Below are 23101 nucleotides of genomic sequence, written 5' to 3' on the forward strand. Positions count from 1 at the left end.
TTAGGATTCACTCTTGGTTTTATACTTTATCTGGTTTGGGCAAATGTTTAGTGACATGTCTCCACCATTATAGAGTCCTACAGAATAGTTTTACTGCCCTAAAAATCGTCTGTGCTCTGCCCTTTCATTTGTCCTTTTCCTCAACCCTTGGCAATCACTACCCTTTCTATCTCCACAATTTTGTCTTTTCCACAATGTTACAGGTTTGGAATCATATAGAATGTTTCCTTTTCAGATTGGCTTTTTTAGTAATATATGTTGTTTTGTCTAGTGTCTTTTCATGGCTTGGTAGCTCGTGGAAACGGATCAATGGTTATATCCATTTTTTTCATTTCTGACATTAGTAATTTGTGTCCCCCCCCCTTTTTTTTCTTCTTAGCCTAGCTAGAGGCTTATTGATTTTATTGATTGTTTAAAGAATCAGCTTTTGGTTTCCTTGATTTTCTCTTTGATTTATTGTTTTCATTTTCATTAATTTCTGCTCTAATTTTTTATTATTTCTTCTGCTTTGAATTTACTTTGGTCTTCTTTTTCTAGTTTCATAAGTTTGAAGTTCAGTGTTTAATTTTAGATTTTCAAAAAACTTTTAAGTTGAAGTGTAGTTGACATATAACATAACATTAGTTTCAGGTGTACAACACTGGGATTTGATAAGTCTATACATTATGCTGTGCATACCACAACTATAGCTACTATCTATCACCATAAAATGCTACTATGGTACCAATGACTATATTCCCTATGCTGTATCTTTTATCCCTGTGACTTATTTGTTCCATAACTGGAAGCCTACTCCTATCCTCTACTCCCTTTCATCTGTTTTACCCATACCACTACCTTACCCTTCTGGTGACCATTAGTTTGTTCTCTGTATTTATGGGTCTGTTTTTGTTTTTTATTTGTTTTGTATTTTAGATTCCACATGTAAGTGAAATCTTATGGTATTTGTCTTTCTCTGTCTGACTTATTTCTCTTAGCATGATACCCTTTAGGTCCATTGTGGTTTGCACATGGCAAGATCTTATCCTTTTTTATGGCTAATATTCCATTGTGTATACATACCACATCTTCTTTATCCATTCTCCTATCATTGTCACTTGGATTGCTTCTATATTTTTGTGTCTTTTCTTTTCTAATATCTTCATTCAGTGCTATACGTTCCCTTGTAAGCATTGCTTTCATTGCATCCCACAGATTTTTGATAAGTTATATTTTCATTTCGCCCAAAATATTTTAAAATCTCTCCTGAGATTTGTTTTTTAACCCATGTGTTGTTTAGAAGTGTGCTGTTTAGTCTCTGAGTATTTTGTTTTTTTTTTCAAGCTACCTTTTATTGATTTCTAGTTTAATTTTATTGTGGTCTCGGAGCAGACAATGTATGATTTTTATTCCTTTAAATTTGTTAAAATTTAAACCACATAAAATGTGGTTTCTCGTCCAGAACATGGTCTATCTTGGGAATCCTCCATATGAGCTTGAGAAAAATTTGTAATCTGCTTTTGGGTGAATTAGTCTATACATGTCAGTTATATCCATTTGATTGATGATGCTAAGTTCAACTCTGATCCTTCTGATTTTCTGCCTACTGGATCTGTCCATTTCTGATAAAGGAATAATAAAGTCTCCAAATAGATTCTTTATTTCTTTTTTGCAGTTATTAGTGTCTGCCTCCTGTATTTTGGTACTCTCTATTGTTAGGCACGTAATACAGGTACTCTTTGTTATGTCATCTTGGGGTGTTCACTCCTTTCTCATTATATATGTTCCTCTTTGTCTTTGATAACTTTCCTTGCTCTGAAATCTACTCTGGTTGAAATTTACCTAGCAATTCCTAATTTTGATAAGTGTTAGCATGGTATATCCTTCTCTATCCCTTTACTTTTAACCAATATGTGGTTTTATATTTATTTATTTTTAAATATTTTATTTATTTATTCATGAGAGATACACAGAGAGAAACAGAGACACAGGCAGAGGGAGAAGCAGGCTCCCTGCCAGGAATCTGATGTGGGACTTGATCCTGGAACTCCGGAATCAACACCCTGAGCCGAAGGCAGGCACTCAACCACTGAGCCACCCAGGCGTCCCTGTATTTTTATATTTATTTTTTTCCTGTATTTTTATATTTAAAGTGGATTTCTTATAGACAACATATGATTTAGTCTTGTTTTTGGATCCACTCTGATAATTGTTGCATTTTACATTACTGATGTTTGAAGTGATTATTGATACAATCGGATTAATATATGCCTCTGTGTGTGTGTGTGTGTGTGTGTGTGTTTTCCATTTGTTGTCCTTGGTTCCTCTTTTTTGTCTTCCATTCTTTTTCTGCTATTTGTGGTTTTAACTGAGGGTTTTATGACTCCATTTTCTCCCCTTCTTAGTCTTTAAATCATACTTTAAAAAATTTTTTTTAGTGCCAGCCCTAGAGTTGACAGTATATCTGCAGTAAGCCAAGTCCACTTTCGAATAATATATCCCTTCAGGGGTAATGCATGTACCTTATAATGACTAAATAATCCTGATTCTTCCTTCCCATCACTGTGTCATTGCTGTCATTCATTTTACTAATACCTAAGCATACATAATCAAATATATTGTTGCTATTATTTTTTTGAACAAATGGTTATTTTATCAATTTCAAATAAAGGAAATAAAATACTTAACTATTACTTATTCCTTCTCTGATGCTCTTCCTTTTATTTGGTATATCAGAGTTTCTGACCTGTATCACTTTCTTTCTCTCTGAAAAACTTCTTTTAATATTTCTTGCAAGACAGGCCTATTGGCAAGAAATTCTTTCAATTTTTGTCTTAAAAAAAGTCTTTATTTCTCCTTCACTTTTTTTTTTTAAAAGATTTTATTTATTTATTCATGGGAGACACAGAGAGAGAGAGAGAGGCAGAGACACAGGCAGAGAGAGGAGAAGCAGACTCCATGCAGGGAGCCCAATGTGGGATTCAATCCCAGGACTCCAGAATCACTCCCCGAGCCAAAGGCAGACGCTCAACCACTGAGCCACCCAGGTGTCCCTCTCCTTCACTTTTGAAGGATAATTTCAGAGGATACAGAATTCTAGGTTAATAATTTTTTCTCTCAACCTATTAATATTTCACATCACTCTCATTGCTTGTATGTTTTCTGAGAAGTCAGGTATAATTCTTTGCTCTTCTGTAGATGAAGTGTTCCCCCCGCTCCTGGTTTCTTTCAGTATTTTTGTTTGTTTGTTTTACTTTTGATTTTCTGAAGTTTTAATATGATATGCCTAGGTAATACATTTTTTGGTCATTTATCCTTATTAGTGTTCTCTGTGCTTCCTGGGTCTGGGGTTTGGTATCTGACACTAATTTAGGAAAAATCTCAGTCATTACTGCTTCAAATATTGCTTCTCTCCTTGCTCTCTTTTCCTTCTGATATTTCTATTATGCATATGTTACATTTTGTTTGGCTGTCCCACAGTTGGTGGATATTCTGTTCTGCTTTCCTTGCAGAAAGACCTTGGTGGTCTTTCTCTTTGTTTTCTGTTTTTGAATTTTTGCCATCATATCCTCAAGTTCACAGACACTCCTCAATCTTGTCCATACTACTGTTGAGCCCACCAAAGGCACTCTTCATTTCTTTTTTTTTTTTAATTTTTATTTATTTATGATAGTCACACAGGGAGAGAGAGAGAGAGAGGCAGAGACACAGGCAGAGGGAGAAGCAGGCTCCACGCACCGGGAGCCCGATGTGGGATTCGATCCCGGGTCTCCAGGATCGCGCCCTGGTCCAAAGGCAGGCGCCAAACCGCTGTGCCACCCAGGGATCCCCGCACTCTTCATTTCTGTTGCAGTGCTTTTGATCTGTAGCATTTCTTTTTTATTCTTTCGTAGAATTTCTCTCTCTCTCCTTACATTATCCATTTGCTTCCTATGTTTTGTCAACTTTTTCCATTAAGGCATTTAGGATATTAGTTTTTTTAATTCCAGATTTGATAATTCTGATATTTTGCCATACTGACACAGGGTTTGTTTTTTTTTTTTTGACACAGGTTCTGATGCTTGTTCATTCTCTTCAAATTGTTTTTCTTGCCTTTTAGTATGCCCTGTAATTTTTTGTTAAAAGGTGGACATGATATACATATGAAACTACTTGCATTAAATAGCCGTTAGTAATGTAATGGTAAGGTTGGGGGAGGGTGGCAGTGCAAAGTGTCCTATGATTAGGTCTTTGTCTTTTGGTAAGCCTGTGTCACTGGACTGTGAACTTCACAGTACTTCTTAGTTTTTTTCCCTCTGTTGGTTGTGCAACATGGTTGGAGAGGGCTGGATTTAAGTATTACCCTTTCCCCAGGTAGTTTAGGCTCAGGTCCAATCATTTTTCCTGAGTTCAAGCCCTCTTAAGAACAGAATTCCCTGGCATATTTCAAAAATGATTCCTTTTCCTCTCTCCTGAAAGCAGGAGGGAATTTTTTTTCTTCTGATATTCATGGTGAGAGGACTTGGAAGTGAAATTCACAAAAGTATGTGTGGCAGTGTTCCCCCTAGGACTGTGTCCTCTTGAAATTTTTTAGCTCTCTAAGTTTTCTACACTGAGCCTCTGGTAGTTGGTCAATTACAGTTCAGGCCTTTCCTACAGTGGCACTAGTTCCTGCAGAGGTTTCTGTTTGTGGGCTTCTACTCCAGTAATTTATAATTCTCTATATTCACCAGTCTATCTCTCCAATTATTGAGGCAGCTATTTGCCTTATGACCTCATTTCTCTGACAGATCTAAGAAGAGTTGTTGATTTTCAGTTCAGCTTTTACTTGTCAGGACAAAGTTTAAGCTCCTTTATTGGCTAGACTGGAAATAAGTCCCCCTGTTTTTATATTTAGCTATAATTTTACTAAAATTTTAATTTTACTTTTAAAATTTAGTAATTTTAAAATTACTAATTTTACTTTAATTTTACTAAAATTAAAATTTTATTAAGGCTCTAGAGTAACATTTAAGTATTGAACAGAAGTGTTTTTTGCATTATGAGATAAATAACATACTTTAATGCATAATTCAAGAAATCAGGAAATTTTACTACTTTCTGTTTTAGCGTATTTCAAGGAAAACAGGATTACTTAGAATAAAGATTGAAGTGGCTTCTAAATGTTAAGCCAGAGTCCAAAGTCCTTTAATATTTCCAATGTTAAAAAAAAAATATTTCCAATGTTAATCTATCTAATTCTTTGGTCTTATAACTGTCAATAAGTTGGTTTTATATTCTGAAGGATCAGAAAGGAAGAGCATAGGAGTAGCTCAGTATAAAACATAAGAATGGGTGGTAATAGACATATGTTCCTCACCCTTAAAAGTCTTAAGTCTGTCTAGCAAACTAGACCATTTTTATGTAGAAAACATTTATTTTCAATCACAATCTAGAATATTAAGGATGGCTTTTTTAATATGAAGAGAGAAGCTGTAATTTAAAATTTGCCTGTAGTCTCAAAGTGGAGGATTGTTAAAAGGACCATTCATTTTTTTATCAATGTAAACTTCAAATGCAAATATAAATAGCTAAATACTGGGGATCTCTGGGTGGTTCAGTGGTTTGGCACCTGCCTTCAGCCCAGGGCCTGATCCTGGAGTCCTGGGATCGAGTCCCACATAGGGCTTCCTGCATGGAGCTTGCTTTTTCCTCTGCCTGTGTCTCTGCCTCTCTCTCTATCTGTGTCTCTCATGAATAAATAAATAAAATCTTTTAAAAAAATAAAAAATAAATAAAATTAAGAATAAAAATTAAAAAAATAGCTAAATACTGATCGAATAATTTTGAATAAGCACGTATTTCAGTGATGTCTATTTGATTCATTTATTTTTTTAATATTTTTATCCATGAGTTAACTGATTAATCATATTTAGTGGTTATATTAAAATATTCATATGCTTTTTTCAGTTTTTGCATTATTATGAAAGGATTATACCTTATAAGTTTCTAAGTTATGTGGTTCTTTTCATTAAATAAGGACAAATGTTTCATTATAATATTATATTTCTGATATATAGACTGACCTGTAGATGGAGACGAGGCTCATGTAAAATCATGTAATGGAGAGACACCATTAGCAGATTAGGGTAAAAGAATGTTTCCTTCTTTGCTCAAGTAGTTTAGTGTTGCTCAGGAGCACACTTACCCTTTTCCCCCCCCAGGTCTCGAGCCCTGCAAGGGCTAACTAAATGTACTGATATGTCATGCAGTAGTGGCCTGTGTCTCTAAAGAGCATTACAGTCAGTGACTGTGCTACCAAATTGTTTCTGGAACAGAGAGTGTATGAAAGGGTAAAGCAAGAGAATTTTATTACCCTGAGAGTTCCAAGTGGCTAAAGGAGTGAAAATTTAAAAATATATTTTAATAGCCATTTTTATATTTCAGACATCCTACGTATAAGTATTTTTTTTTAGTGTAAGTATTTTGTATTTTGTATGTAGTCTTAATTTTTAACTTTAAGAAAGTTTTTTCATTTTCTATTGTTTATTTATTTATTTATTTTTAAAGGTTTTATTTATTCATGAGAGACACACAGGGAAAGGCAGAGACACAGGCAGAGGGAGAATCTTTTTTTAGAAGCTAATCAAAACTGGTAACATTGGTTCTATCACTCATTTAAAACTATTAATCATTCATTTTCCAAAGATAATTTTTATTTTGTTTTATGATTTTGTTCAAAACAGTTAAGCTAGTGGTTTGTGATAAGATGGATTTTGGGGGGTGGAGTGGGGGGAGCAAAGTTAAACAGACCAAACTTAGTTGTTAGATTGGACTAGATATTACAGTTCTGAATGCTGGGTTCACCATTATGGCAATCATGAAGAATTCCTGATACTATCTGTGAGCAGCATTCATAACCTCTGCTATTTGTCTGAGTAAACGTCAGGGCACTCAAGGAGATAGTGATATTTAACAGACTACCCTGTACCAGAAAAGGAGGGGTAAAGGAAAAAAGAGCACAGTATTTATGAGTCTAGGAACTATAAGTTGTAATTTAATGAGATCAAAGCATGTGCTGTTTACTTGCTGCACTAACAGCTTTGAATAAAATGGTTAGAAAACAGACAATGTACTAAAAGTTCAGGATATTTAAAAGCTATATAAGGGCTATAAAATCAAAAGCATATTTTCAGTGGAAAATCATTTCATGGAGGTCTCTGATTTTAATTTATTATGTTCTTAAGATTAAGTAATTAATATAAAAGAGAAAAAGACATAAATGATTAGTTTTTACTTTTGTCAGCCACATGCTAAATTTTTGCTCTTACCCTCCTTTCCCACTTCTGTTGTTTCAAAACAATTATTGTAATAGGAATCGATGCATTTTAGAGTATCTCAGAAAACTTAGCAGATTACAACAGCTCCAGGTTTTCAGTTGTTGAAAAGCATAGGAAGCGATAGAAGTTTGTTGCACTTTGTAACCTTGACAGAAAAAATAACTTGTATTTATTTTTTAAAGATTTTATTTATTTATGAGAGACACAGAGAGAGGGGCAGACACATAGGCAGAGGGAGAAGCAGGCTCCCTGTGGGAAGCCTGATATGGTACTTGATCCCTGGACCCTGCCTGTGATCATGGCCTGAGCCAAAGGCAGAGGCTTGACCACTGAGCTACTCGGATGCCCTGATTTTTCATGCTTCAGAAAAAATAACTTTTAGAAAAATGAATCTTTATTTATTTATTTATTTATTTATTTATTTTTATGATAGTCACAGAGAGAGAGAGAGAGAGAGGCAGAGACACAGGCAGAGGGAGAAGCAGGCTCCATGCACCGGGAACCCGACGTGGGATTTGATCCCGGGTCTCCAGGATCGCGCCCTGGTCCAAAGGCAGGCGCCAAACCGCTGCGCCACCCAGGGATCCCCTGAATCACTTTTTAATTGAGAGAATTATAAGCCACTTTATATAAATATAAGCTTTAGCAACATATACTTCAGTTTGATTGTACTTTTATCAGTAAACATTGTGTCTTAGGATTGAACCTAGAATTGATCACTAGTATAAAACCAGTATAAAAGGCATCTAACTTACTTTATAAGTTGTTTGAATGTTTATTTCTTGCAGGTGTATCTTGCTTAGGAAAATGCAATATAAAAAAATTAAAAGTTCAAAATTGTTATTTTTTAAAAATTTCATGAGAAATTTAAATTCATGAGAGACACAGGCAGAGGGAGAAGCAGACACCCTTTGGAAAGCCCGATGTGGGACTCGATCCCAGGATCCTGGGATCACAACTTGAGCCAGAGGTTCAGCCACTGAGCCACCCAGGTGCCCCTATGTTTTAAAACTACCATTTTAGTGCACACAAAAAGCAGCTTGAAAGCAAGTTTTTGGAAACACCTAAAGAAAGATGTACCTTATTTTAAGCCCAGTATTATTGGTGGCTTTTTTAAAAATAGGATCAATTGAGCACAAAAGATTTTTTTTAATACTCAGATGATATTTGACTAAATACTGAGTAACAATATAAAAATTAGCCAAACATCCTATAAATATGAACTGAGATTAAAACTTTGATGTTGGACAGCCTGGGTGCCTCAGCGGTTTAGCGCCACCTTCGGCCCAGGGCCTGATCCTGGAGACCTGGGATCGAGTCCCACATCAGGCTCCCTGCATGGAGCCTGCTTCTCTCTCTACTTCTCTCTCTCTCTCTCTCTCTGTGTCTCTCATGAATAAATAAATAAAATCTTTAAAGAAAAAATACTCTTTAAGAAAAATAAAAAAAATAAAACTTTGATGTCCTCTAACAGATATTTTTCCTTTGAATTAATCTCCTAAAATTTTAAGAAGTTAAAGTGCTAAAATTACTAGATTATTTTTATATCCTTCAGTATTCATAGTCAATTTAACTACCATCCCATGTTTTCACATGTTTATGCAGGGTGGAAATAATGTCAATACATTCTTTTGTTCAATAAGTTTGTTAAGTCAAAGACCATCTAGTTCTAGAGTAATGTTTTATTATACTGTCTTATTTCTGTAATTGTTGTTTTCTAGCATATTCTTGGATCTTTACTTAAAATGAAGAATTAACCTATTTTAAATTCACAAATTTAGGGGCTGTTGGTTACAACAGTCAAGGTTATTTTCTAGCCCCCCAAAGACATAACTTCTAGCCAAAAAATATAACTTTCTAGCCAAAAAAAAAAACAAAAAAAAACCAAACCTTTCTTTTAAAGTTAACATAATGTTAGTGACTCACCATCTATTAAGCTTTATTTTTCCATTATTGTACTGGTCTGTTCACATTTAAACTAGGAGCATCTGTCTATAACATGGTGATCTGTGGGTCTGTGGTTTGACATTGAATGGAGTAAAACCAGCTGTTTTAATCAGTGATTAAACCCTCAGCACTATACTTAAACCTACCACTCTCTATCCAGTCTTGCTAATGGACTATGAACTATTGTTTCATTAATAATACTACTGTTTCTGGCTGACGTTGACTGCTCTCACCAAATTTTTAATGCCATTTGTTTTATCCTGAATAAATCAACCTTTGATCTCATCAAATCTTATTTTAGGTAAAGATAAGTCACATTTTTTCCATAATTATGTGACTTTTCTTCTTACAGTCTTTATAATGTTTAGTTCCTTTTTAGATTTCTTGAATGTATTAAGCTTCTGAGGGTTAAGTATAAAACATGGCCCCTGTCTTTGAGGAGCTCTTGGTCTACAGAAAAATTCGTACTGTTTTTAGCTCTAAAAGAATGAATCTTAATTCTTTAAATAAACAAAAGATTATTTAATTATAAAATGTAGTCTACTTTAATAATAGAGAAAACAAACCTAGAATCCCTTGGATAGACCTTAGTAGTAATAATAGGGAATAGTGAGTAGATGTTCAACAAATACTTGTTACACGGAGTATTACATGCCAGACACTTTGTTTTTAAAAAATTGTATTTCCAATTTGCAGATGAGGAACTTGAGGCAGAAGGAATTATCTGAAGTTACATAACAAGGAAAATAAAGCCAGAATTGGAACCTAGACAAATTTGGCTCCAGAACCTACAGTCTTAACCATGCTGATAATAATAGCAGCATAAGCAATTTATCCACACAAGTTTCTTCCCTTTCTTATTCCCCATTAGAAAGGAGATTATTAAACAGGGGAATTGTTAACTACTCATACTCCTGAAATACCAGCTCCTTATATGTCTTGACTCTAAAGATTTGTAGACTAGTATGTCCCTACCTTGAAATCTTATCATTAAAACACTGCTTCCTTTGGGCTCTTTCATTCGGTCCTTCTCTTTCTTCAGCCAGAGCATCCTTTTCTATCATCTGTACCATTACACTCTCAAATCTGTTCTCTTTACCTCTAGTCCTTCAGTTCCCATTACTTCACCCAGTCCTTTAGTTTCTTCCTGCCCCCACATAATTCCGTGCAATATTTGTAATTTATTCTGTTTATCTTAATTCATCACTTTACCTTTTTCTTTAAAACTAAACCTTTCAACTATAGTCCTCTCAAAGAGCTGCTTGACTCAGACCTATACAGATGTTGTTTTTCTTTTTTCCCTTTTGTTTTCTTCTTTTTAATATAAGTAGAATGATCCCTACCTTTCTTGGTTTACATATGTATAATAAATATAAAACAATAAATGCACGAAAAAGCACTTCAGAAAGTCAAATATGCCATAGAAATTTATAGGATTATTGTTACTTGCAAGTAAAATTAGGTTAAGATTAGGATTAAGGCAGTTTTGTTAGATTCAGCTTTTCTGCACCATAGACTAAGTGCTTTATTTGTATAGCCTTTCAAGACAACTGAAACAGTTGCTTTTAAATTCCTTTATCAGATAGGAAAGTCAGAAATTTCTTGTGACTCAACTGTTCTTTCTCCCTTCATGCTTGAACTATTTTTCTATTTCTACAGGATCTAGTTCTCTGTAAACTGTCTTCTTCAGGTCATCTCTAAATTTCATGGAATCATTAGGGATCATCTAATCTGGCTTTTGTCTGTCTTTGAGCTCCAGAAACCTCAGTTCAAGATGGTGGAAGCTCAGTATTTAATAAGGTAGAGCGGGATCCCTGGGTGGCTCAACAGTTTAGCGCCACCTTCAGCCCAGGGTGTGATCCTGTAGACCCAGGATTGAGTCCCACGTTGGGTTCCCTGCATGGAGCCTGCTTCTCCCTCTGCCTGTGTTTCTGCCTCTCTCTCTCTCTGTGTGTCTCATGAATAAATAAATAAAATCTTAAAAAAAAAAAGGTAGAACTGCTTTTACTTGAAGAGAGAGTTGGAGGAACACTAGAGCTATATATATCTAGGGGCTCTTTCAATTCTGTTAGCAGCTATGAATGGTCTTCATGGAACCTATAGGACTTCTCAGAGCACAATTTAAAAACCATTAACTGGATCTAACCTCTCCTTTTTTTGTAAAGGGAACTAAAACCTAAAGAGTCAGTGAGGGACGCCTGGGTGGCTGAGTGAGTTAAGTGTCAAACTTGGTTTTGGCTCAGGTCTGATCTCGCAATTGTGGGATCGAGCCCTGTTTTGGGCTCTGTGCTCAGTGTGGAATCTGTTTCAGATTCTTTCTCCTTCTTACCCCTCCCCCTCATGTACACGTGCTCGCTCGCTCTCTCAAGTAAATAAAATCTTTTAAAAAAGTAGGTTAATTATACAGTTGTCAATCAGGTAGTAAAAATATTCTCCATTTATCTTCTATTATACTGTATACTATATGTAGTCAGTAATATTCTAAATAACCTGTATATTTTACAGTGTTGCTGAAATTTTTCTTGTAGTGGACATTGTGATATCCCCCATCATTCAGTCCACCTTTTATGATCAGTCTATTTTTCATGCCAGTGTTTGGTTCAGGAATGAGCCTGTGATCTGGTTCTGGCCAGTAGGAAGTGATTCAAAGAAAAATTTTCTTACTCTTTAAAAGGAATTGCAGGAAGAGAGAAGTGCTATGAAGTACCTAAATTGGCCTCTTGTTATAGTCTCAACAGTGGAAGAAAGAGGTCAGTCCCAAGAATGGAAAGTGAAGAAATGAAAATATCCTAGTCTTTGAGAATACCTAGCCTTTAATAAATGTCCCAGTTATTGAGTGCCTGAATCAATCAACACAAGAAGCTCCCCAGCTTTTTGTTGTCTTATTTTTATTTTACTATTAATTTTTAAATTCTGGTATAGTTAACATACAGTGTTACATTATTTTTAGGTGTACAATATAGTGATTCAACAATTCTATACATAACTCAATGCTCATCATGATAAATGTACTCTTAAAACCCTTCACTTGTTTCACCCATCCCCCCACCCAACTCCCTTCTTATAACCAGTTCTCTATACTTGAGTTTGTTTCTTGGTTTCTTTCTTTCCTTTTCCTTTTCCTTTTCCTTTTCCTTTTCCTTTTCCTTTTCCTTTTCCTTTCCTTTCTCCCCTGCCCTCTCTTTTTTGCCTTTGTTTCTTAAATTCCACCTGAGTAAAATCATAAGGTGTCTTTCTGTGACTCATTTTGCTTAGCATTATACTGTCTAGCTCCATCTATGTTATTCCAAATGGCAGATTTCATTCTTTTTTTATGGCTGAATAATATCCCATTGTGTGTGTGCTTGTGTGTGTATTCCATTCATCTGTTAGTGGCCACTTGGGCTGCTTCCATATCTTGGCTATTGTAAATAATTCTGCAATAAACATAGAGGTGCATTATCCCATTCTCTTTGAATTAGTGTTTTTTTATTTTTGGGGTAAATATCCATCAATGCAGTTACTAAATTATAGAGTAGTTCTCTTTTTAACTTTTGAGGAACCTTCATACTGTCTTCCAAAGTGGCTGCACCAGCTTCCATTCTTATCAATAGCGCACACATGTTCCATTTTCTCTACATCCTTGCCAGCATTTGGTTGTTTCTTGAGTTTTCTATTTTAGCCTTTCTAGCAGGTGTGAGGTAACAGCTCATTGTAATTTTGATTGGCATTTCCCTAATGATGAGTGATATTGAACATCTTTTCATATGTCTGCGGGCCATCTGTATGTCTTCTTTGGAGAAATATGTATTCATGTCTTCTGCTCATTTTTAAATTGGATTATTTGTATTTAGGGTGTTGAGTTTTATAAGTTCTTTATATATTTTGGTTACTATCCTTTTATTGGATATGTCATTTGCAAATATCTTCTATTCTTTAGGTTGCCCTTTAGTTTTGTTGGTTGTTTCCTTTGCTGTGCAGAAGCTTTTTATTTTGATGTAGTTCCAATAGTTTATTTTTGCTTTTATTTCCCTTGCCTCAGGAAACATATCTAAAAAAAATGTTGCTATAGCTGATGTCAGAGACATTACTGCCTGTGATCTCTTCCAGGATTTTAATGGTTTTGGCTTTCACATTTAGATCTTTAATACATTTTGAGCTTATTTTTGTGTATGGTGTAAGAAAGTGGTCCAGTTTCTTTCTTTCTTTCTTTCTTTCTTTTTTTTTTTTTTGTGTGGTCCACTTTCAAAGTTGTTTTGCATGTAGCTATACACTTTTCCCAACACCATTTGTTGAAGAGACTGTTCTTTTCCTATTGTAAATTCTTATCTCCTTTATCAAAGAGTAATTGACAATGTAATTTTAGATTTATTTCTGGGTTTCCTATTCTGTTCCTTTGATCTGTGTCTATTCTTATCCCAGTGCCATACTGTTTTGCTTACACAGAATATAACTTGAAATCTGAAATTGTGACATTTCTAATTTTGTTTTTCTTTTTCAAGATTGCTTTGGCTATTCAGAGTTTTTTGTGGTTCCGTATAAATTTTAGGATTGTTGGTTCTTGTTCTGTGAAAAATGCTATCTATATTTTCATAGGGATTGCATTAAATCTGTAGATTGCTTTGGGTAGTATAGACAATTTAACAATATTTGTTCTTCCTATTCATGAGCATGAAATGTCTTTCCATTTCTTTGCATCCTCTTCACTTTCTTTCATCAGTGTTTTATAGTTTTCAGAATATAGGTCTTTTACTTCTTTGGTTAAGTTTATTCCGAGATATTTTATTGTTTTTGGTATAATCATAAATGGAATTGTTTTCTTAATTTCACTTTTTCTGCTTCATTATTAGTGTATACAAATGCAACAGATTTCTGTACATTGGTTTTGTATCCTGTGACTTTACTGGATACAAATTAATTTATCAGTTCTAGTGGTTTTTTGGTAATGTCTTTCAGGTTTTCTGTATATAGTACGGTGTCATCTGCAAATAGTGAAAGTTTTATTTCTTCCTTACCAATTTGGAAGCCTTTTATTTCTTTTCGTTGTCTAATTGCTAGAGCTAGGTCTTCTAGTACTATGTTGAATAAAAGTGAAGAACTTTGGACTCCCTGTTATATGGAAGAACAAATATTATTATTATTTATATTGTTTTCTGATATTGTGACCAAAGGATCCTAACTGATACCCTTTGTGTTTTTAATTACAGAATATTATGTTTTGTACAAAATAATAGATGTTTAAAATATAAAATGTGTTCATTTTATAACATGTATGTGATAGTTCACTTTTTAAGGGTCTTTTGATAAAAATTCCTTTGGCTCCCTGATTATCCATGTCCTTTCATTCCTCCAAAACTCTTCGTCTCTTTCAGTGAGCTCTTATATTCTGTGATTCATTCACTTCATGTAGATGACTTTATATTTCCAGCCTCACATTTCCCTTAATCTTAGTTCTATATTTTCAACTGCTTGAACTGGTCATCTCCTTTTATAACTTACTGTGATTTCAGGGTCACATGGATTGATTCTTCATTCTCCATATCCTTCTTCTGTCCCCCACACCTCCCCAGATTCATGGAACTCTCCTTTCAAAGGAAATCCTCTTGCTGACTGTGAAGATGAACCATTGCTGGGACATTGAAACTTCATTTGAGAGAATTCATCATGTGTAACCTTTTGTAATTTGAAAAGAACATGAATGAAGGACTTTTTAAATATAATAACAACCTGTGGCTCAGGCATAGTGATTTGTGCTTTTTTGCTTTCTTAACAGTCTCAGAACATTGTTCATCCCTTGTTTCTTGTCTTAAATACATTTTCATGTATTTCATCAGTGAAGCAGACCTTTCATTTCCTTTCCTTTGTCATGCTTTCTTTTTCAGATTTCATGGTTTTTCTTTTCATTTAGCTTCACATAGACATTCTGGAATAATCTTTGTCTTTCATTCCCTTTGTGTAGTCAATTATTTATCCTCCTCTAGAATATCTCATATTTGCCATTCTTCATTTCTTAATGGTATAGACATTCATCATTTCACGCATAGATTAATAAAGTAGCCCTTTAGCCAGTATTCTTTTATCTGGTTTTTATTTATTCCTTTTTTTTTTTAAGATTTTATTTATTTGAGAGATAAGGTAGGCAAGAGAGAGAGCTCACATACAAGCATGAGCAGGGGGAGAAGAAATGGGGGAAGCAGACTCCCTACTGAGTGGCTTGATTCCGGACTGTGCCACATGATCTGAACAGAAGGCAGACACTTGACTGAGTCACACAGGCACCCCTGGTTTTTATTCATTCTTGTTGCCAAACTAACTTTGCTAGGTAACTAGTTTAATGCATTGCTTCTATGTGTCTGACATGCTAGATACTTAGTACATATATAGGAAATGGTAGATTGAGTAGTTCTCTTTTGCCTACCAAATCAAGTCCTAATTTTTCTCCAGCTTTATTAAGATATAATTGACATATAATATTGTGTAAATTTGGGTGTATTAATACATTGATTTAGTCCCACACTTCTTTAATTGGCTTTTTAGAGCTTCCACGGTCTGGCCACATTCTACATCTTCAGTGTTGTTTCCTATTACTTCTGAAGCATCTTCTGTTCTATTTAATGCAAGATCCTTTTGCAATCGTCATAGTTTTTCATTATTCCTACCTTTTTGCCTTTGCTCTCCTCATTTCCTCCCCACAGTTAAAATCCCTTCTCTCAATTTACTTGTATTAAATGTATTAAACAGGATTGAGTCAGGAAACAGAGGACACATTCGAATAGGTAAAAGAAAAGTTTGATGAAGAAGTTGCTTACAAGGTTGTGGGCAGAGTTCAGGGAAACCAGCAGGGACACTGAAGCACCAAAGGGAGAGAAGCAGTTGGGGGATGATTATACCACGGGAACCTGCGGGGGAGCCAAGAAAGGAAGCAGCTCCCAGGAACCTGGAGAGAGCTGGAGGCACAGCTATAGAAGAAAGCAGAATACAGAAGCTATGACTTATGGTAAAGGTGGAGAGCTTTTGTCATTTTGTGGCCATGTGGGGAGGAAACAGAGAAATACCTCACTCTGTCCTGCCGGCATACTGATTTGCTGGTTCCTTCCAAAGAGTGCCCCCAACCGGGAGCCAGAGTGCACAAAAAGCTGTTTGCCTTATCCTCAGATAGCAGCACAGGGGACACAGCAGTTGCAGAAAGGGTGGAGAGTGAGTGCATCTGGTCAGAGGCTAGCCAGTATGCTACTTACTCAGCAAGGCCTACTTGTTCAGACTCCTTTTGTTATTCAGTATGTGCTGGTTGTTCTCTTTGTCCTGCCTATTAGTCTATCTTTTCTTTTTTTTTTTTTTTCTTTTTTAGTTTGCCTGCTTTTCTAAAAGTCAAATCCTGTCTCTTGACCCACACGTGATTACCTTAGCAGTGTTCTCTGCAGTGAGCATATGGCAAAGGGACGTGTGAACAAACTCCTTTGTCTTGGATTTGGAACTAGGTATTGAGTTGTAATTGGGTGTCTTTGTGGGCAGCTGAAGCTACATTATGTAGAACTCTAGAGGTATTAGCAGCCCTATTTTTTGCTGTTCCTCCTTCAGCTTCCTGCATGTTACACTCTTAATTTTCCACCTACCTCAGTTGACTGTACTTCTCAGCCTTCTCTTTTAGCTTCTTCTGTAATCCGTGAGTGTGGGAATTCTTTAGGACTCAGTCATTTGCCGTCTTCTTTCTTCTTTTTCTAACTAATAACTAGAAGTGATTGCCCCTGTTTCCATAGCTGTATATGTATATCTATATCTTATACACTGAGAAATACATGTCTACTTTAGGAAAAAAGAAAATAACAATTTCCTGTAATGTCACCACCCTAATGAACTTTTTTCCTACAAAAGAGTTGTTTGTTGTTATTATTCAGTTCTTACATATAGTCTTTTAAAAACTAAAGTATATTAGACAAGATTCTTAACTCTAAGATGATATTTGTCAACAAAGGAATTTGGGTGTTGGTCATCTCAGACTTGGAAAATGGTCAGAAACAGGGGAAGCTGTGCAGTATCCAAGACCACACCATAAAGCCAGCTTCCACTCCTGAGTATTATACATTGTAGGTTGTACTGTCACTGTTGACTATAGTGGATGCTGCTCCTGCTACAGTGGTACCATTGTTGTCCGTGGAAAGGTGATATCACTAGCATTGCCCCTAAAGCCTACCAACAGATGGATTTGCAGCAGTTCCTGTTCTTTGTAATACTACTTCCTGATCCAGTATCCAGGATGGGTACATCTGATTAGCAGTCTGGCCTCATGCTATATAAAGGTAGTATCTGGCATTTCTGGCTTCTCTGGTGGACTCTTATAATGTAGAATTCTTCCAAAAGTCAAAGGGAGTTCAGATACTGTGTAATTAAGAGTGTGAAAATTGGATTCTTGAGTATTTAAGATAGTGTGTATAGAACAGGAGAATAATAAATTACACACCAACTCAGAAGTTGGTATTTCAGAATTATGTGTTTGGATGATATCTGTTCAGCTCAGTGGACGTCTGACTTCACAAATGAAGACTTTTTTTTATATCCTCTTCAATTCTAATAATCTAATGATGCTAGAGTTATTTTCTGAATTATAAATCTTCTGTTTTTCATATATCCTTCAATTATTAAATCAGAATCCTTCAATTATTAATTCCTCATTACCCATAGGATTGGATAAAGTTAAAGCTCTTTTTAGCTTGGCCTACAAATCCTTTTCAATATCTGAGTCCTGTCAAGTTTCTAGCCACAATCATGAATACTCTACTCCTCTCTCTCACTCATAATGTGTTCACTCCAGCCATATCCTATTCTGTTTCCCTGAAAAGTGCCATACTCTTCCATGTTTCTGTACCTTTGTGCATGTAGAATCTTTTTGTTTGGGCTACTTTTTTGTACTCTTTGCAGATTTATCTTTAAAGACTCAGTTCAGGGCAGCCTCGGTGGCACAGCAGTTTAGCGCCGCCTGCAGCCTGGGGTGTAATCCTGGAGACCTGGGATCGAGTCCTGCTTCCTGCATGGAGCCTGCTTCTTCCTCTGCCTGTGTCTCTGCCTCTCTCTCTCTCTCTCTCTCTCTCTGAATAAATAAATAAATAAATCTTAAAAAAAAATAAATACTCCGTTCAGAAACCACTTTTCCTAGTGATGCTTGCTTGATGCCATTCTCTTTCTTTCTGTATGCTTCAAAACATTCCTCTAATATAGCACTCATCACATTAGATTATGATTATTTCTCACATAAATTTTTTTATTAGATGCTAATGAACTTAGAAACCTATAATCTTTTATTATTTTTTATCTCAGAAGATTTTTGTTAAATGAGTGAAATCACCCTACTTCTGATTAGTTAGTTCATTTGGTTAGTGTGCTCTTTTTAAGAGAAAAAAAAAATTGGAGAACCTGGGTGGCTCAGTGGTTGAGCGTCTGCCTTTGGCTCAGGTCATGATCCTGGGGTTCTGGGATCAAGTCTCACATCAGGCTTCCTGTAGGGAGCCTGCTTTTCCTTCTGCCTATGTCTCTGCCCCTCTCTATGTCTCTCATGAATAAATAAATAAAATCTTTTTTTTTTTTTTTTATATCGTACATTCTATCCTGGTAGCATTCCCACCTTGGCTAATTATTTCACAAGGGAACTGGGAGAAATAGACCTTGATGGACCATTAGTATTATCTTGATATGTGAAATACAGTAAATTATAATGATAGGTTTAAAATGGACTTTAAAACTGTCAGAAAAGTACCTTGGTTTGATGAAATGTTTATACTGAATTTAGTGTTTATATTTCTTATGTTAAGGAACTAAAAAAAGTTACCTCAGACTTGATAAAGTCCAAGGTCACATGTCAACATAAGATGGGAGAAGAAAACATCCACTTAACAGTTAAAGAACAAAAATTTCAAGAACTTCAAGAAAGACTCAACATGGTATTTAATTAAATGTCTTCATGTTTATATAGATGTTTTTGTAAAAAGAGAATTTCAGGACTATAATATAAAAATGTCCCTCTCTTGTAAAGTTAATATACTGTAATAGTGAAAAAACAATATTGTGAATTATTTTTCACCTATTAGGTATTTTTGCCATTTTCAACAAGAATTTAAGACAATAAAATTTGTGTATAACCATTTTATTTCCACTTTAATATAATGTCAGATAATCTTAGGATACAGTGGTGTCTCCAGAAAAGCTTTTGGAGATGAGAAATTTTGTAACTTTTTAATGTGAATATTTATAAATTTGCACATCAGCCTGTTATGGGTATCTCATACCACCTTTATTTTGCTAGAGCCACTGCTTTACCAGCAAACAGATGTTGGTACTCTGGGGTCATAAGGGGTCATGACTTCCCTAAATGTGTTGAGCACTGAATTAAATGTAGAATTTGCTGAATTTTATAACTTTAAAATTACTCAATTTTTAAAAGGAGTTGGAATTAAATAAGAAGATTAATGAAGAAATCACACATATTCAAGAAGAAAAACAGGCAAGCAGTCATAAGATATTTTGGGAACCAGGCAATATTTTTAAAACCAGGTATAATGTGGGAAATAAAGTAAGTTAAATAATAAATGGAATCATGTCTAGATCAACTCCTGGCACATAGTAAGTACTCAGTTGGGATTTCTTGAATGGATATATGTGTACCTTTTTTTTTTTAACCAGGTCTCACATATGTTCCATTAAAAAATAAATCTGAGAAATGGGGAGATGCTAGTCAAAGGGTACAAACTTCAGTTATAAGTAAGTTCTGAGGGTTTAATTTACAGCATGATGGTTTTAACACTATGTTATATATTTGAAAGTTGTTAAGAGAGTAGATCATTAAATGTTCTCACCACACACACAAAAATGGTAATTATGTGAAGTGATAGTGATGTTAATTAATCTTATGGTAATCATTTAGCACTATATATGTGTATCGAATCATCATGTTGAACAATTTAAGTTTGCAGAATGTTATTTGTCAATTATATCTTAATAAAGTTGGAAAAATATGATATTAAAATATTTAATGAGTAAATAAGAATAAAAATAAATCAGTTTTTTCATTGATAGTTTAGACCATTGGTACCCTAACAAATTAGAAGATGTAGTTTATTAAGATTGCAGGTATGTTTCTAAATTCATTCTTAAATGACATTTTCTAATGGATTTAGAAACACACCTAAGATGTATTTAGAAACACATCTTAAAATTCTTTCAACTGATATATCATATTTATACTTTTTTTAAAAGGATATTATCATTTCTTTCCAACGTATGCAGCAGTTACTTCAGCATCAAACTCAAATTAACACTGAACTGGAAGCAGAATTGAAGGTGTTAAAAGAAAATAATCAGGTTGTATATAGAGATACAGATAGTATATTTCCATTTAATGAGCTTTACCTGTCTAGTTGCATTTATTTGCCAACTTTATCTGAGACCATTTTGAATTTTAGGGGTAAGATAATGGCCCTCTTCGTCAACTTGGTATCAGTGTCTAAAATAATAAACATATATATTTTTTAACATTTAAGTCACTAGTTAAATGTTCAATTTTATCAAGTGTCTGACTTAATTTTGTAACAGATTGGATGGGATTTTTTTTCTTTGTCTTAGAATTGTGGCTAAGACCAAAACTGAAAATAGAAGAGAGCAGTTAGTAGTGAACTCCCAGAAATTGAAGGCAGATCCAAAAAAAAAAAAGATTCGAAAGGGGAGGAAGTTATGGTCACTGATGCCTTGGGAGTGAGAGTTCAATAAGAGAGGCTTTTCTATTACATCCCTAATTGGGAAGGGAGTACATTTCCTCATAAGCTAAGTGAAGGAGTCTAGTGAAAATCATATAAAGACTGGGCTACAAAAAGGAGAAGGTGCCATCTCGTTTTGTAGATGGATGCTTGAGATGCTCTAGGAACTTGCAGGTCCATTCTGGTGTTGCCAGTGGAATAAAATGTGGTAAATTCAGTGGAAGAACTTGGCATATGTTTCTTGAAGTTTGGGATTATACCCAAAAACACATAGACTAATGCACAGTTATGGTCCAGAAATTTCAAGGAGGAAAGTTTTTGGAGTGATATGTACCAATGGGCTTGTAGTGTATTATGCTTGTTACAATACTATATGGAACAAGAAGGGTGCAGAAGAGAGAACTTTGTGATTCCTTGGCTCCACATGAAGGAACATGAAGGTTAGTGGAATGACAGAAATTGCCTTGTGTGCCACTGGCCAAATGACAGGATGTTCAGTTCAAGGAAAGGAGCTGGGGACATGTTCCACTGGGGTGGCCAGTGGAAGATATTTGTGCTCCTCTGAAGGGATTCTTGGTAATGATGGTGAAGCTGAACATTTCTCAAGAAAACTACAGTTACCTCCCATGTAAAGACCACAAATTATGCTGAATTCATCATCATTGAATGGGACCAAACAACCTGAACAATGCAAGCTTTGTCTCCTCACCATTGATGTTCTGTGACTAATGATGTAAAGAGAGTTTTGCCCTCTTCATTTCTCTTGCCTGTCCCCAATACTGTAAAACATAGACCTGGAAGAGGGAGAGGGAAGAATTATGCTGGAGTCAATTCTTCCTTCCTCTTTCTTTTTTTTTTTTTTAATTTTCTAAAGATTTTATTTATTCATGAGAGACAGAGAGAGAGGCAGAGAGAGAAGCAGGCTCCATGCAGGGAGCCCAATGTGGGACTCTATCCCAGGACTCAGGGACTCCAGGATCACACTTTGGGCCAAAGGCAGGCACTCAACCGCTAAGCCACCCAGGCATCCCACTTCCTTCCTCTTTTAACCTCTTCACCTCCTCCACTAAGACAAGTGAAAAAAATTTCTCTGAAAGTCCAGTTACAAGCAAGTAATCCCTCACCTTTTTTACCTACCCTACAGATAGACAACTGGGGCTTTCTCTAATATTTTGAATCTTCTCCAAAGAAACGTAGAATAGAATTTACCCAAATTCTTTATAAAGAGTAGCAATTATCAGGATTGTTTTCTTACCCATTTAAAGGAGTTCAAACAGCTTTGTTAGGATGAACAAAATATTAGTGGTCAGCCAACCCAATTATTTCATTTCTTGGTAAACTAAAGATAAAGAAAGTGAAAGCAGTAGAGTTCAAGGCTTCTTTTTTTTTTTTTTTTTTCAAGGCTTCTTAATTAGTGGCAAATCCCAAATTAAATTTTTGTCCTATTCTACTCCAGCATTATTTCTATATTACATTGTTAATGTACTCTTCCTAGATCAGTGAGACCTGCCACTTTTGTTAGATAACTTACTCAGAAACTATGACTTTTAAATTACCCTTCATGAGCTCTAAATGCAATGTTTATGTGTTGTTGAATTCTGTGGAGCGTACAGTAGTCAGAGACTTACAGTCATGTGTTTCTTTAAGGTAACAAGGACTATAACTATGGTTCCAGGATCTTTTACCTCTGAGTGCCAATATCTTAGATAAGCCAGATGCCTCTTTAACTAGTACTATTATTATTTGAGCTTGATGGTACATCGAGAAACTAGATTCCATATGGAAATTTTGTTGCAAAGTATTGGCAAGAACAGGATAGAATTGTCACCTTTTTACTTTGATAAGGACATTAAAAATAAGACCATCTGTCATCACTTTCATTTTATAAAAAAGAATATTTTAACACTACATATTAAGGATATAATCTCAGAGTAGATACAGTCCTTTACAAGAAAAAGACATCTGATGGCTCTTATAGACTTTGTTTGCCATTAACTAGTGAAATTTTGTCATGGATCAGTACTTGTTTGCAGACAGTGTTGGAGAACCACTGATATATAGTATAAGAAAATGTTAACATTGAACTATTGCTGAGGATTATGTTGTATAGATATCTCAAGTGTTTTCTCGAGGAGCTTTCTAATTCCACCTATATTA

General features: G+C 35.1%; 1 protein-coding gene across 13 annotated transcripts in view; it reads left to right on the forward strand.

Annotated features, from left to right (window-relative positions):
• CCDC73 (coiled-coil domain containing 73) overlaps positions 1-23101 on the forward strand; it is a 138337-nt gene that overhangs the window by 90236 nt on the left and 25000 nt on the right. For 10 of the 13 annotated variants that reach the window (XM_038563087.1, XM_038563089.1, XM_038563090.1 and 7 more), the window contains 3 exons: positions 19007-19135; positions 19636-19695; positions 20448-20552. In XM_038563087.1, coding sequence (XP_038419015.1) covers positions 19007-19135; positions 19636-19695; positions 20448-20552 — 294 coding nt within the window. The remainder of the gene's footprint in view (positions 1-19006; positions 19136-19635; positions 19696-20447; positions 20553-23101) is intronic. The other 3 variants (XM_038563091.1, XM_038563093.1, XM_038563097.1) reach the window with 3 other exon arrangements.

The sequence above is a fragment of the Canis lupus genome, chromosome 18 (genome assembly GCF_011100685.1).
Source record: "Canis lupus familiaris isolate Mischka breed German Shepherd chromosome 18, alternate assembly UU_Cfam_GSD_1.0, whole genome shotgun sequence".
NCBI classification, from domain to species: Eukaryota; Metazoa; Chordata; class Mammalia; order Carnivora; family Canidae; genus Canis; species Canis lupus.